Raw genomic sequence first — 16,601 nt, 5'->3', positions numbered from 1 at the left:
TGGGTTGCACCTTAATAGAGCCGCGATCAATTCCCTCATGTGGTGTTTTGTTAGTCCTTTGGGAGAGTGCTGAAATTAATTTGGCAGGTGAATGGGAACCAGGGTGTAGCCTGAGAAAGGAGAAACAAGGTGCAGGGTGCACAAAGTATTGAATGAGATAGATAGCACTATATGAAGAAACAGTAGGATATTGCATAAGGTCAGACTAAGAGGTAATACATTATGATCTAAAACAGATTTACAGTGTTTTATGCAAATGCACGAAGCATGGTATATAAGTCTAGTGAGTTGCAGGTGCAGACAGCCATATGGAAATATGTTGTGGCAATAATGGAGGCCTGGCTTAGAAAAGGGCAGAGCTGGGTATTAAGTATAAAAACAAAATACTTCAAGTGCTGGAAATCTGAAATAAAAATAGAGAACACTGGAAATTCTCAGCATGTCTAGCAGCATCTGTAGACAGAAATAAACTAATGAAAGGTCATTGACCAGCATTGTTAATGCCTTTTCTCTCTCCACAGATGCTGCCAGGCCTGCTGAGTATTTCCAGAACTTTCTGTTTTTATTTTCTAAATATTCCCAGATACAAGGTATTCAGGAAAAATAGGAAAGGAAAAGGGGTGGTATAGGAAAGGAAAAGGGGTGGTAAAGGGAAAAGTATTGATTAAGGAGAATATTATTGTACTGGAGTGGAAGGATGTCCTGGATAGGTCAAGGACAGAATTCATTTGGTTAGAATTAAGAAACAGATTAGGTTCCATTGCACCACTCAGTGTATTTGATAGGCCACCAACTAGTGGGATAAAAGGTGTAATGGAGCAAATCTATAGGGAAATTACAAATTGATGCAAGAACTATGAGTGATCCTGGGGGATTTCAATTAACCTAATATGAACTGGGATAGTAATAGTGTAAATGGTAGAGAGGGAAAAGAGCTTATGAAGTCTATTCAGCAGAATTTTCTTCAGTAATTCTAGCTCAATGAGGAAGGAGGCATGGCTGGATCTTATTATGCGAATGAAGTGGATCATGTGGATCAAATGTCAGTTGGAGAACATTTAGGGAACACTGATCATTGTATTGGGGTCAGTTAGCTCAGGTGGCTAGATAGCTACAGTATGATGCAGAATAACGGCAACAGTGCAGGTACAATCTCTTAAAGCTGAGGTAGATCATGTTATCAAGGCATGAGCCATGCTTAACAAACCTCAGACATGAAAGAGAGAGATCGATCATTGTATCATTAAGTTTTAGATTAGCTATGGAAAAGAACAAAGATCAAGCTCAAGTAAAAATACCTAACCAGAAGAGGACTAATTTCAGTGGGTTGAGACTAGATCTGTCTGGGTAAACTAGAATCCAAGATTGGAAGGCAAAACTTAATCGAACAATGCGCTGCCTTTAAGGAGATGAAGGTTCAGGTACAATCGAGAAACATTCCCATGCGGGGGAAAATTAGTGCAAATAAAGATGAAGCTGGAAAAAGACTGTATGACAGATACAAAAACAAAAAATGCTGGAAAACCTCGGCAGATCTGACAGCATCCATATGACTCTTCTTCAGAGCAGAGCAAGAAGAGTCACACAGACTCGAAACGTTAACTCTGTCTTTCTCACCACAGATGCTGTCAGACCAGCTGAGTTTTTCCAGCATTTTTTGTTTTTGCTTCAGATTTCCAGCATCCGCAGTATTTTGCCTTTATCTTAGTGTATGACAGATGGTTGTTAATACAGATGAGAACCAGAGTGATTACAGAAAGTTGAGAGGGCAAATGAAAAATGAAATAAGAGGGGCAAAGAGAAAGTATAAGAGACTGGCAGCTAATATAAAAGAAATTCCAAAAGTCATCTATAGTTATATAAATAATAAAAGGGTACTAAGAGGAAGAATGGGGTTGATTAAATACCATAAAGAATACATAAACGTGGAAGCAGAGGACATGTCTGAGGTACTAAATGAGCACTTTGGTCTTTACCAAGGAAAAGGATGTTACCAAAGTTACAGTGAAAAAGGTAATTGAGATATTGGATGGACTAAAAAATGATAAAGCAGAGGTACAAGAAAAGCTGGCTGCATTTAACATTGATAAGTCATCAGGACAGGGTGGGCATGTGGCGGATGAAATTTTAAGTGTGAAATCATACATTTTGGTAGCAAGAAAGTGAAGGGACAATATAAAGTAAAGGGCGCAAATCTAAAAGGGGTGCAGGAGCAGGTATATATGCACAAGCCACTGAAAGTGGCTGAGCAGACTGAGAAAGTGGTTAAAAAGGCATACGGGATCCTGGCCTTTATAAGTAGAGTCATAGAGTACAAAAGCAAGGAAGTTTTGATAAACCTTTATAAAACAATGGTTCAGCCTCAACTGGAGTATTACGTCCATTTCTAGGCATGACATTTTGGAAAGGATGTGAAGGCTGTAGAGAAGATGCAGAAAAGATTTACAATGGTTGTTCCAGGCATGAAGAACTTCAGTTATTTGGATTGATTGGAAAAGCTCTTATTTGCCATAGAGGGTAGAGAGGAGATTTGATAAACATGTTTCAAATCATCAGGGTTCTAGACAGAAGAGATAAACTGTTCCCATTGGCAGGAGAGTTGAGAACAATAGGATACAGATTTCAAGTGATTGGCAAAAGAACCAAAGGTGACATGAGGAAGAACATCGTTGTGCAGTGAGTGGTTATGATTTTGAATGTACTACTTGAAAGGGTGGTGGAGGCAAATTTGAAAGTGACTTTCAAAAGAGAATTGCATAAGCGACTGAAAGGGGAAAAGAAAATTGCAGGGCTACTGGGGAAAGGCTGGGGAGCAGAACTAGCTGAATTGCTCTTGAAGAGTCGGTATGGACATGACAGGGCGAATAGCCTTCTTCTGTACTGTCGCCATTCTATAATTCCTCAAGATATTAGGACAGATGACCAAAAGGTTAAGCAGAGGTACGTTTTAGGGAGTGCTTAAAGGAGCAGAAAGGTAGAGACAGAGGTTTTGGGGAGAAATTCCAGCACTAAGAGCTTGGGTAACTGAAGGCATGGTCACCAATGAAGGTGCGATTAAAATTGGGGATGCAGAAGAGGCCAGAATCCAAAGAGCAAAGAGATCTTAAAGGCTTGTAGGGCTCACGGAAGCTATTGAGATTGGGAGGAGCAGAGCCATGGTAAGATTTGAAAACAAAGGAGCGTTTCTTCAATATTGAAACATAGCTGAATAGGGAGCCAATATAAGTCACAGGGATGGGTGAACAGGACTTGGTACGAGATGTGAAGGTAGGTAGCACTGGTGATAGAGAGGATCATTTTTTTATTCGTTCATGGAATGGGGGCGTCGCTAGCTAGGCCAGCATTTATTGCACATCCCTAATTGTCTTGAGGAGTGGTGAGCTATCTTCTTGAACTGCTGCAGTCCATATGGTGTAGGTACACCCACAGTACTGCTAGGGAGGAAGTTCCAGGATTTTGACCTAGCAACAGAAGGAACAGCAATATATTTCCAAGTCAGGATGGTGTGTGGCTTAGAGGGGAAGTCCCAGGTGGTGATGTTCCCTTGCATCTGCTGCCTTTGTCTTTCTAGATGTTGGCGGTTGTGGGTTTGGAAGGTGCTGTCTAAGGATTCTTGGTGAGTTCCTGCAGTGCATCTTGTAGATGGTACACGCTGCTGCCACTGTGTGTAGGTGGTGGAGAAAGTGAATGTTTGTGGGTGAGGTGCCAATCAAGCAGGCTGCTTTGTCCTGGATGGTGTCAAACTTCTTGAATGAACTTCTTCAGTGCATCTGTCCTCACACCTTCCTCTCCCTTCCAGAAACATGATAGGGTCCCCCTTGTCCTCACTTCTCACCCTACTAGCTTCCGCACTCAAAGGATCATCCTCCGCCATTTCTGCCAACTCCAGCATGATGCCACCACCAAGCACATCTTTCCTTCACCCCTCCCTGGCGGCATTCCGCAGGGATCGTTCCCTCCGGGACACCCTGGTCCACTGCTCCATCACCCCCTACACCTCAACCCCCTCCAACGTCACCTTCTCATGCAACTGCACAAGGTGTAACACCTGCCTCTTTACTTCCCCTCTCCTCACTGTCCAAGGGCCCAAACACTCCTTGCAAGTGAAGCAGCATTTCACTTGCACTTCCCTCAATTTAGTCTACTGCATTCGTTGCTCCCAATGCGGTTTCCTCTACATTGGAGACCAAACGCAGACTGGGTGACGGCTTTACGGAATGCCTTTGGTTTGTCCGCGAGCATGACCCAGACCTCTCTGTCGCTTGCCATTTCAACACTCCACCCTGCTCTCATGCCCACATGTCTGTCCTTGGCCTGCGGCATTGTTCCAGTGAAGCTCAACGCAAACTGGAGGAACAGCACCTCATCTTCCAACTAGGCACTTTACAGCCTTCTGGGCTGAATATTGAGTTCAATAATTTTAGATCACGAACTCTTTCCTCCAGCCCCACCCACTTTCCGATCCACCCCTTCTTTTTCCAATAATTTGTATAGATTTTTCTTTTCCCACCTATTTCCATTATTTTCAAATGTATTTCCATCCATTGTTTTATCTCTATCTTCTGGCCTATTTCAATTCCTTCACCCCACCCCCACTAGTGGGTGTACCTTGCTTGTCCTGCTTTCTACCCTTAATTAGTACATTCCTTAGATAATATCACCACCTTCAACACCTCTTTGTCCTTTTGTCTATGACATTTTTTTGGCTATCTCCACCTATCACTGGCCCTCTATCCAGCTCTACTTGTCCCACCCACCCCCTTAAACCAGCTTATATTTCACCTCTCTTCTATTTTTACTTAGTTCTGTTGAAGAGTCAAACGTTAACTGTGTTCCTCTCTGCAGATGCTGCCAGACCTGCTTAGGTTTTCCAGGTATTTTTAATTTTCTTGCTGGGGCTGCACTTATCCAGGCAAGTGCAGAGTATTCCATCACACTCCTTCTTGTACCTTGTAGATGGTGGACAGGCCTTGGGAAGTCAGTGGTTGGAAGTTCATTTCTGGGTCAAATACAACACCAAGGTTACCAAGGTTCAGCCTCAGGCATTTGTTGGGTGAGAGATGGAATCAGTAATTAGGGAATAGAGTTTATTGCAGGGATCAAAGGCTTCAGTGCTCTTCATACTTAACTGGAGGGAATTTCTGCTTATCCAATGCTAGATGTCAGACAAGCAACGTGACAACACAAAGTCATGTAGTAGGGTCAGGAGAAACGAAAGTGAGGTAGGTCTGGGTTTTGTCAGGGCATGTGGAATCAAGCGCTGTGTTTACTTGCTAACTGCATCCCTAGTCCTTGTAGCATCAGCTAATGAGAACAGCTTATCTGTATCCACCTTGTCTAAACCTGTCACAATTTTGTACACCTCTATCTATCTGCTTTGCTCCCAGGAGAACAAACTCACCTTCTTCAAGCTAACCTTGTAGCTACAATCTGGTAAACCTCATCTGCACCCTCTCAAGGGTCCTCACATTCTTCCTAAAGTGTGATGACCAGTACTGGACACAATACTCTATCAGGTAGTGGTTAGGCCACAACTAAAGTTCAGCATAACTTCTATGCTTTGGTGCTCAAAAGCTCTATTTATGAGGTCCAAGAACCCACGTGCTCTGGTAATTACTCACTCAACAGAACCTGCCACCTTCAAGATTCTGTGCATCCGGACCCCAACATCTCTCTGTCCCTAAACACTCTTTAGAGCTGTACCCATTAAGTCTATATTGCTTCTCCCTATCCCTCTTGCCAAAATTAATCACCTCATTTATTAAATTTCTTCTGCACTTGCCTGACCATTCTGTTAGCTTATCTATGTCCTGTGACCTTATCTTATGTCCTCTGTTGCACCCTTAATTCTTTTCTCCTGTTGGTGGCAGTAGATCTGAATCAGATTTAATGCAGGAACACTGTATTTGCCACTCAAGTTTTTTGACCTCCTTAAATGCAGTTCAGAATTTTTTGCTACACAATTGGCCCTACGAGAGGAGTTTTGTTCAAGTCTCTCAATCTTTTCTTTCTTGCTTTAAAACAAAAACATACTTTTGGGTATTTCTCAATGTGAGTAATACTAGAACTGTCATTTTTCCCCTTTCTTCACCCTACAAGTAAAATGAATAATTGTACCTTAAGTAGTACATTTCCTGAAGGAAGATGGGGACTGACCAATCTGATCAGCCCTCCTAATCTGCGGTGTTTTTTTAAATATTTATAGCTAATTCTTGACAATGAGATTCTCTGTGGTTCGCAGGCATTCAGATGTATAACAAAAAGGAAAGGGGGCAGAACACTGTAAAAAAAAATTTTGATATAGCAATGGATACCACAGTTGATAGGTCATTAACTTGCAATTAAACTTCAGTTTTCTCCTCTTTATTGTTTTTGTAATGTAGTCTCAGAGCTCCCAAGAGAAGGCTTATGAACATGATTTTATTTATTTTAATGTAAGTGGGTGCTTAGATGCCATGAGGCAAAGGATTCCCCTGCAGGATATTCACTGTACATCATTTATGCATCAATATTAGAAGATAAACTTATGTGGCTGCTGGAGATAAAAGTGAGGGGGCAGCGATAAGTCAGCTTATACATTGGTCACATCTTGCTTAGGTTCCTTCCATGAGTTGGATTCAGACCATCAGATTATTCCATTTCCATTCAGTGTTACACCAGTCCATTTGATTGCATTTAAATAGCAACTCTCTCTTTCAGGCCAGACTTCCATTGCAGATTTAAAGTCGGAAAAAGCCCAACAATGTCTTTGTTTCAGGAAAGGAGATTTAAGATAAGATGTCAGAACCAGGACTGAAGCTGGGAGGTAGAGGAATTTTAATACAATAGCAATAAGCAGGTTGAGTTTCAGCTTAACAAGAATATACTGGAAGAGAGAAATTTTGTCTATGAATGGCTGCTGTCACAAAATTGAACAGGTTAGTGGATAGTTTTATGATGCAGCCTTCATTTAATAAGAATTGTTTTCAGTTTGGCTAGGATTTAATGAGCATGTAGGGTAAAAAATAATGATGTAGCATTCTTTAAAATCTTCCTGAAAACAGTCTGCTAAAGTTTATTTATTAAAATAAATATCATTGGGAAGTTTTACATCGGAAGCAAAAACAAATTAAGTTGATAATTTCTATTTCAGTGTTTTCAGTACAGAACTACTCTTGCTGGGAGCACATGCACTAAACTTCGGCACTCCAAGCCTTTAATTTTTTCATCCAGCTCTCTCACCATTGCGCACAGCCAAAAATTGCATGCAAGCTCATGATTTTCTATCCATTGTGGATGGGAAAATATCATAGGGTGGGAACGTGCAGTCTCTTAACATGCACTCCCAGCAAGCATGCCGGAAATGCTAAAAGCAAAAGTATCCCTTAATACACAAGGAAATAAAGTAAGTTTTTGACTTTTCTGGATTTCAAGGCCGAGGTGTTTGTGCCAAGGGATTCTTTTTTTCCCTACATCACAACAGCAGCCTAATTCAAAAATAGTTTGTTGGCTGTGAAGCGCTTTGCAATGTGATGAGATCATGAAAGTTGCTGTATAGTGCAAGGCCTTTCTTTCTTTGTATTGTCAGATGCCCAGGGTCAGCAAACTTTCCAGATGAGACTGAACACAGTTTGATCCAGAGTATTGCTGGCTCTCCACTGCTTCAAGAATGCAACTTCGCTAACTTCAGAAAAGCAGAACTTCTAGCATCAACATAACATTTTCCCATTTATCAGTAACTTAAATGACAATAAACTTAGTGCCAAATTAAGGGCAGATTGTCGATGTGGCCTTTGCCCCTTTAGTAACTAGTTTGAGGATGCTCAAATTCATTACATGTAGCACCCCTACAAGTAAGAAACAGAGATCTCCTTCTCACTAGTCTTGGCAGGATTGGCTGGCACCTTGACGAATGGCCAGTTTCTCCTAAAATTAATTCTCCCTGCATCTCCTTATGCTATGAAAGCATGTGATTTAACTAACAATGCGGTCCAAATCTGTGTAATTTTCTTTATAATTCTTTATAACACACATGCATATATAAAATGCAAAATCTATGAACATTACAAGATAAAATGCTAACAGAATAGTGATCTAAAATGAATTACTGAATTCTCAACAAAATAGACTCTGAAATACTCCAATAAAAGACATCACTGAAATTACCTATACACTCCTGTTCCAGTGACATATGGTTTCTCCTTTTTCAGTCTGGCCAGGATAGCTCCTCCTTCAAGCTGCAGTCTAACCAGTCTAACATCTTCCAGAACATTCTTCATTAGGTGTCTGTACTGCTGCAAAAGAGCACTGGCCTCCTGGAAAGAAGAATAAATAATAAACTTTATTTTTACAAGTACACTGCAGGTTACACAATATTACCACTTAATATGCAAATCACCGATCAATGTTAATGTCATCATCATACCATGCTAAGCCAGCATTTATTGCCCATTCCTAATTGCCCTTGAAAAGGTGACAGTGAGCCACCTTCTTGAACTGCTGCAGTCCATGTAGTGTAGGTACACCCACAATGCTGTTAGGGAGAGAGTTCCAGCATTTTGGCCCAGTGACAGTGAAGGAACATGGCACAGTTCCAAGTCAAGACGGTGTGGGACTTGGAGGTGAATTTGTGAGTGATGGTGTTTCCACATATCTGCTGCCCTTGACCTTCTAGGTGGTAGAGGTCACAGATTTTTTTTAACTTCATTCAGGGGATGTGGGCTTCACTGGCTGGGCCAGCATTTATTGCCCATGCTCAATTGCTCTTGAGAAGGTGGTGATGAGCTACCTTCTTGAATCACTGCAGTCCACGTTGTGTAGGTACACCCACAGTGCTGTGAGGGAGGGAGTTCCAGGATTTTGACTCAGCGACAGTGAGGGAACATTTCCAAGTCAGGATGGTGAGCAACTTGGAGGGGAATTACAGGTGGTGGTGTTCTCATCTATCTGCTGCCCTTGTCCAGTAGCCGTGGGTTTGGAAGATGCTGTCTAAGGAGCCTTGGTGAATTCCTGCAGTGCATCTTATAGATGGTACACACTGCTGCTACTGCGCGTCGGTGGTGGAGGAAGTGAATGTTTGTGGATGGGGTGCCAACCAAGTGGGCCGCTTTGTCCTGGACGGTGTCAAGCTTTGAGTGTTGTGGGAGCTGCACTCATCCAGGCCAGTGGGGAATATTCCATCATACTTCTGACTTGTGCCTGCAGATGGTGGACAGGCTTTGAGTTACGCGTCGCAGGCTTCCTAGCTTCTGACCTGTTCTTGTAGCCACAGTATTTATATGGCCAATCCAGTTCAGTTTCTGGTCAATGGTAACCCCCAGGATGTTAATAGTGGAGGATTCAGTGATGGTAATGCTATTAAATGTCAACGGGCGATGGTTAGATTCTCTCTTGTTAGAGATGGTCATTGCCTGGCACCTGTGTCGCGCGAATGTTATTTGTCACTTGTCAGCCCAAGCCTGGATATTGTCCAAGTCTTGTTGCATTTGGACATGGATTGCTTCAGTATCTGAGGAGGTTGCTGTCAAAGGAGCCTTGGTGAGTTGCTGCAGTGCATCTTTTAGACAATACACACTGCTGCCACTGTGCATTGGTGGTGGTAGGAGTGAATGTTTAAGGTGGCTGCTTTGTCCAGCATGGTATCAACATTCTTGAGCATTAGGGGAGCTGAGCTCATTCCAGCAAGTGGAGAATATTTGGTCACACTCCTGACTTGTGCCTTGTAGATGGTGGACAGGCTTTGAGTAGTCAGGAGGTGAGTTAAGTCCTGTATTTAAAGAAGTACTGTTACAATAAAGATACCCATTTGACCACAAATGTTTTACAGGTCTCTGTTAGTTATCAATTAATCTGCTTATTTTGTCCAATTTGCCCAGTATATGCCCTCCATTCAAAAAGTCATAATAGACACACGGGTGCTGATATTACAACCCAGCACTACTTTTCCACAACCGTTGCTCATTTGGTGCTGCACACCTCTTCGCAAAAGAAAGGATTATCTGACAATATAAAGTTGGCTCATTTAAATATATGGCTGGCCTTCCTGGACACATCATTTGTAATAAATTAGGAGCATTTTGGGGACAGGTTTTCAGCATCAATAGTCAATGAAATAATGCTTGCTTCATATGGAACTTTAGAAGTCTTCCCAAGAAGTAGTAGGGAGGAGGGTGTTTGTAGGGGAAGATGGGAAAAAAGGGCAAGGCCAGCCTGCCTTAGTAGCTGGTCTAAAGATTTCTAAAATGGTGCTTAATATGCAAATTATATCAGTCCAGAATTACCCCGGCTCATTTTTCAAGAATATAATGTGAATGAATGCCCTAACTCCAAACTTAAGCAGCTCTTTTCTGCAGGAGGCAAAGTGGAGACCAAAGACTGTGTCCTTAAATGCTGAGACACAGATTTACTTCCACAGTATTGGACCTCTAGGAGCTGGTCTGATAAAAGAATTGCCAGCTGGAAAGGGTTAACAAGGAGGGAAACCCAAGCAAAGGGTGTGATTACTATTTGCCGAACCTTGCTGTGTGCAAATTGACTGCTGATTTTGCTTACACAACACAAGTGCCAGGCAATGAACAAATAAAACAGGAGGAAATCTAACAATCTCCCCTTGATGTCAACAGCATTTCCCATTGCTGGATCCATTGGCAATTACCATCAGTGATTTTTTTTTTAATTCTTTCACAGAATGTGAGCATCACTGGCTAGACCAACATTGTGATCCACCCCTAATTGCCCTTGAGAAGGTGGTGTTGAGCTGCCTTTTTGAACCGCTGCAGTCCCTGTAGTACAGATACACACACAGTGCTGTTAGGAAGGGACTTCCAGGATTTTGACCCAGAGACAGTGAAGAAATGGCCGTATACTTCCAAGTCAGGGCGGTGTGTGGCTTGGAGGGGAACTTGCAGGTGGTGGTATTCCCATGCATCTGCTGACCTTGTCCCTCTAGGTGGTAGAGATCACAGGTGTTGTCAAAGGAGGCTTGGCAAGTTGCTGCAGTGTATCTGCTGCCACTGTACATTAGCGGAGGAGGGAGTGAATGTTTAAGGTGATGGACAGGGTGCCAATCAAGTAGGCTGCTTTCTCCTGCGTGGTGTCGAGTTCTTGAGTGCTGTAAGAGCTGCATGCACTCAGGCAAGTGGAGGGTATTCCATCACACGCCTGACTCATGTCTTGTAGATAGTAGACAGGCTTTGAGGAGTCAGGTGGTGAGTTACTCGCCGCAGAATTCCCAACATCTGACCTGCTCTTGTAGCCGCAGTATTTAAATTGATGGTCCAGTTCAGTGTCTGATCAATGGTAACCAGCAAGATGTTGATAGTGGAGGATTCAGCGATGGTAATGCCGTTGAACATCAAGAAGAGATGGTTAAATTTTCTCTTGTTGCAGATGGTCATTGCCTAGCATTTGTGTTGCATGATTATGACTTGTCACTTATCAGCTCAAGCCTGAATGTTGTCCTGGTCTTACTGTATATGGACATGGGCTGCGTCAGTATCTGAGGAGTCGTGAATGGTATTGAACATTATGCATTGAGATATCATTGAGATAAAAACAAAAAAACTGCGGATGCTGGAAATCCAAAACAAAAACAGAATTACCTGGAAAAACTCAGCAGGTCTGGCAGCATCGGCGGAGAACTGACCTCCAACAACCACAATCATCTTCCTTTGTGCTGGTTATGATTCCAATCAGTGGAGAGTTTTCCACCTGATTCCCATTGACTCCAGTTTTGCTCGGGCTCCTTGATGCCACACTTGGTCAAATGCTGCCTTGGTGTCAAGGGCAGTCACTCTCACCTCACCTCAGGTTATTGCAAAGCAAGTGCCGCTTGATAGCACTGTGGATGACCCCTTCCATTGCTTTACTGATGACGGAGAGTAGACCGATGGGGCGGTAATTGGCTGGGTTGGATATGACCTGCTTTTTGTGTATAGGACATGCCTGGGCAATTTTCCACATAGCCGGGTAGATGCCAGTGTTGTAGCTGTACTGGAACAGCTTGGCTAGGGGTGCGGCAAGTTCTGGAGCACAAGTCTTCAGTACTATTGCCCGAAGGGTCATGAGGACTTGAAACGTCAACTCTTTTCTTCTCCGCCGATGCTGCCAGACCTGCTGATTTTTTCCAGGTAATTCTGTTTTTATTATGCAATCATTGGTGAATATCCTCACTTCTGACCTTATGATGGAGGGAAGATCATTGATGAAATAGCCAAAGATGGTTGGGCCTCGGACACTAACCAGAGGAACTACTGTAGTGATGTCCTGGTACTGAGCTGACTGGTCTCCAACCCAGCATATGTTATTTGTCCTTGCCATCCTTCTTCCAAGTGATATTCAACATGGAAGAATATTGATCCATCACCTGAGGGATGGCGGTAAGTGGTAATCCACAGGAAGTTTCCTTACCCATGTTTGACCTGAAACTATGACATTTCATGTGGTCCGGAGTCAATGTTGAGGACTCCCAGGGCAACTCCTTCCTGACTGTATACCACTGTGCCGCCAGCTCTGGTGAGTCTGTCCTGGGAAAGGCATACCAAGACATGGTGATGGTGGTGTCTGGGACATTAAACTTTGAAGTAATTCTTTGGCCTTGAGGTATTTTGTCTGGCCAAAGGAGACAATCATTTCCTTGATATGGCAGTGACCTGAGGAATAAGGTTTTGGGGCTTCCTGAGGATGCGAGAGGCACTACATGAATGAAAATTCTTTTCTTGTACATTCAATTTCACAAGTTTGCATCAGAATTTAATTATCCACAAGGGCAACCATTACTCTGTTTATAAACATTTTCTGTTCACATTTTTCTTATAAAAATATAATATAATTACATCTTTTTTTAAATCAAACACCAAACACATTTTCTAGATAAAATTATTTAAGGTTTCTTGAGCTCTGAAAAGGTTTATTTATCTGGGAACCATTTAGCTCCAGAGGCCATCAATAACCACTACACTTAGTGGTAAAGCACTGACACTGAAGTAGCTATTCCTGCTGTAAAATTCATGCTCATTTCAAACTCAAAGCTTGCAAAACCATCTGGCCAAAGGAGACAATCATTTCCTTGATATGGCAGTGGCCTGAGGATTAAGGTTTTGTATTATCTATTTAAAATTACCAGAGGAAACAAATGGCAGATAAGTAACACGTAATGCATTCACTGAAATGGAAAATATTATAATTACAGTAATCAGAAATACAAGGCTTTTAAGCCCCATCATGTGTTTGACATTACTTTCAAAAATTAAAGAGCTGAAAGTTTCCTATCACAGACTGACATTTCCAAGGTCTCCTTCATCCAAGCACAAGGGGACATGCAGGACAATTTCAAAAGCTGCCCAGGTAGTAATAATTTGTGTCTTAAATTTTATCTCTGCAATAATCAAATTTAACTAAGACATTATTACTGGCCTCTGTTATGATCCTTGGCCAGACCCAAGTTGTTGGTAAAATCTAGTTTAGGAGCCGATAATGTTTTATTTAAAGGAGACAAAGTTTGAGATTTGAGACCCTTATAAGTGAATAAAGCCACAAGATTCCCCATGTTTTAAATAAACAAAAGTAAGCTTTACTATACTAGGTTAGACATATAAAACAATTTACAATATCTATCTTGTATTCTAACATTCATGGTTAATATGAGGTACATATGAATTAACAGGCATACTGTGGTCAAACACATCACACTGCATAATAAATGCCAAACGCAACCAAAACAGATTCCATGGATTTCTCAACAATCCACCCAGATGTCCGCAACACTGAGTCAAACAATCTCACTAAAACTTCATCTTTCTCATGAAGGTTTCCAATCTTCACCTTTGAAGATCTTGCCTTGGAATGCTCTCCAAAAGTCGCTCCAACTCTGACAACTTCAACAATACCCTGCTTCGCAAGGTTTCAATCTCGTCTCCCGAGATTCCGTTCCCTTAGATTCCCAAGTATGCCCAAGCACCAACTCAAGCACAATTTCAGCTCTTGGGCCTCGTCAAGCAGAACACCACTCCTCCAAAGGGTACGTACACCTTTGCCCCAATGGCCCACAGCATGGAGACACTAAACTTCCACTGCCTTCTTGGGTCTATAGGGCTTCTCTTAGCCCTCTTCAATTACCAGACCTGGACAGCATCAACAACGGCCCATGTCTAGGGTTTCAATTTCATCTCTCGAGATTCCATTCCCCTGGATTCCCAAATATACACCCAAGCACCAAATTCCAGGCATAACTTCAGATCTCTGGCCATGCCGAGCAGGACGCTGCTGCTCCAAAGGAGTACCTTTGCTCCAGCAGCCCTTTTCAATTACCAGGGCTTGTCCTGAGCCCTCTTCACTTACAAGTCTGCTCCCCACACCCCTTTCTCTAACTTAGAACCTGATTCTCTGCTCTTTTCTTTTCTCATAACTTAATCGATACCTGCTCCTGTCCTCTGCCTTTGTCCCTTACCTGTGACTTTCTTTTGTGACCTCTCCCTGTCCCTGTCTGGGAACATATGCTTGCTATGGTGCCCCACACCTGATCACCTGACCCAGGTTTTTGCGCTGTTTATCTAGGCACAAGCGCACTCGGCATCAAAGAACATAAAATGCCAATCTGCGCATATGCAGTCCGCTCCCAGCCTACACATGCGTGGAAGGTCTGAGTTTGTTAGGACTTGGAGCTCCCGACCTCCACACTCAAGATTAAGGTAAGTTGGGTTTCATAACACTGCTTTTACCTGCACTGTCATATCAATCAATATTTCACTGCCAAAACAAAAACAGAATTACCTGGAAAAACTCAGCAGGTCTGGCAGCATCGGCGGAGAAGAAAAGAGTTGACGTTTCTTCTCCGCCGATGCTGCCAGACCTGCTGAGTTTTTCCAGGTAATTCTGTTTTTGTTTTAGATTTCCAGCATCCGCAGTTTTTTTGTTTTTATTAAATATTTCACTGTCATACTAATTTCCTTCATTCCACCTCCAAAATGTACTTATCCTAATGGTACATGTAAATTATCTTATACAAACAACCTTGATTAATTTGACCAGACTCACTCAAACTCAATTATGACAAAACAATAACGCCGAAACCCAAACAGCCTAAGGGTCTCTGCTTTCTGCTTTACCATTCATTAGCTGCAGGAATTTCAGTAACATCGAACAAGTCAGATCAACAATCAGCAAGCACCTCCAAGAAGATCTCTCTCTTCTGATGTAAATCATAACGTAAAAACACCTTGGGATGGATATTCCTTTGACCACATTATGATAGCAAGAATAGTAGAGTGGGTTTGCATCCATCCAAGTTAAACAGAAATCACACACTAACTCCTGATATCGTTTTAGATATTCACAACAAGTTCCTAATGAAGAGTGAGCCAGCAACAAGCAGCTCACTGATTTAGGAATATTACAGAATCACACAATGCAGAAGAGGCCCTTTGGCCCATCGAGTCTGCACCAACACATGAGAAACACCTGACCTATCTACCTAATCCCATTTACCAGCACTTGGTCCATAGCCTTAAATGTTATGACATGCCAAGTACTCCTCCAGGTACTTTTTAAAGGATGTGACGCAACCCGCCTCTACCACCCTCTCAGACAGCGCATTCAAGACCGTCACCACCATCTGGGTAAAAAGGTTTTCCTCACATCCCCCTACACCTCCTGCCCCTCACCTTGAACTTGTGTCCCCTTGTGACTGACCCTTTAACTAAGGGGAACAGCTGCTGTCCATGCCCCTCATAATCTTGTACACCTCGATCAGTCTTCTCTGCTCCAACGAAAACAACCCAAGTCTATCCAACCTCCCTTCATAATTTAAATGTTTCATTCCAGACAACATCCTGGTGAATCTCCTCTGCACCCCCTCCAGTGCAATCACATTCTTCCTATAATGTGGTGACCAGAAATGCACACAGTACTCCAGCTGTGGCTTCACCAAGGTTCTGTACAATTCCAACATGACCTCCCTACTTTTGTAATCTATGCATCGATTGATAAAAGCAAGTGTCCTTTCTTACCACCCCACTAACATGCCCTTCCGCCTTCAGATATCTATGGACACACACGCCAAGGTCCCCTTGTTCCTCAGAACTTCCTAGTGTCATGTCGTTCATTGAATACTTCCTTGTCAAATTACTTCTTCCAAAGTGCATCACCTCACACTTTTCAGGGTTAAATTCCATTTGCCACTTATCTGCCCATTTGACCATCCCGCCTATATCTTCCTGTAGCTCAAGACACTCAACCTCACTGTTAACCACCTGGCCAATCTTTGTGTCATCCGCAAACTTACTAATCCTACCCCCACATAGTCATCTATGTCGTTTATATAAAGGACGAATAATAGGGCACCCAGCACAGATCACTGTGGTACACCCACTGGACACTGGCTTCCAGTCACTAAAGCCGCCATCTGTCATCACCCTCTGGCTCCTACAACTAAACCAATTTTGAATCCATCTTATCAAATTACCCTGTATCCCATGTGCATTTGTCTTCTTTATAGGTCTCCCATGTGGGACCTTGTCAAAGACTTTGCTGAAATCCATAAAAACTACATCAACTGCACTACCCGCATCTACACACCTGGTCACCTCCTCAAAAAATTCAATCAAATTTGTTAGGCATGACCTCAC

General features: G+C 42.6%; 1 protein-coding gene across 5 annotated transcripts in view; it reads right to left on the bottom strand.

The window, feature by feature from the left end:
* The window catches only part of plekhg4 (pleckstrin homology domain containing, family G (with RhoGef domain) member 4), a 279,951-nt gene that overhangs the window by 151,962 nt on the left and 111,388 nt on the right, over positions 1-16,601 (bottom strand). For all 5 annotated transcript variants that reach the window (XM_041191344.1, XM_041191340.1, XM_041191341.1 and 2 more), the window contains exon 10: positions 8,146-8,294. In XM_041191344.1, coding sequence (XP_041047278.1) covers positions 8,146-8,294 — 149 coding nt within the window. The remainder of the gene's footprint in view (positions 1-8,145; positions 8,295-16,601) is intronic.

Source organism: Carcharodon carcharias, chromosome 7 (assembly GCF_017639515.1).
Source record: "Carcharodon carcharias isolate sCarCar2 chromosome 7, sCarCar2.pri, whole genome shotgun sequence".
Classification (NCBI taxonomy): Eukaryota; Metazoa; Chordata; class Chondrichthyes; order Lamniformes; family Lamnidae; genus Carcharodon; species Carcharodon carcharias.
The sequence above is the reverse complement of the archived record's forward strand: the minus strand, read 5'-3'. Positions and strand labels throughout refer to the sequence as shown.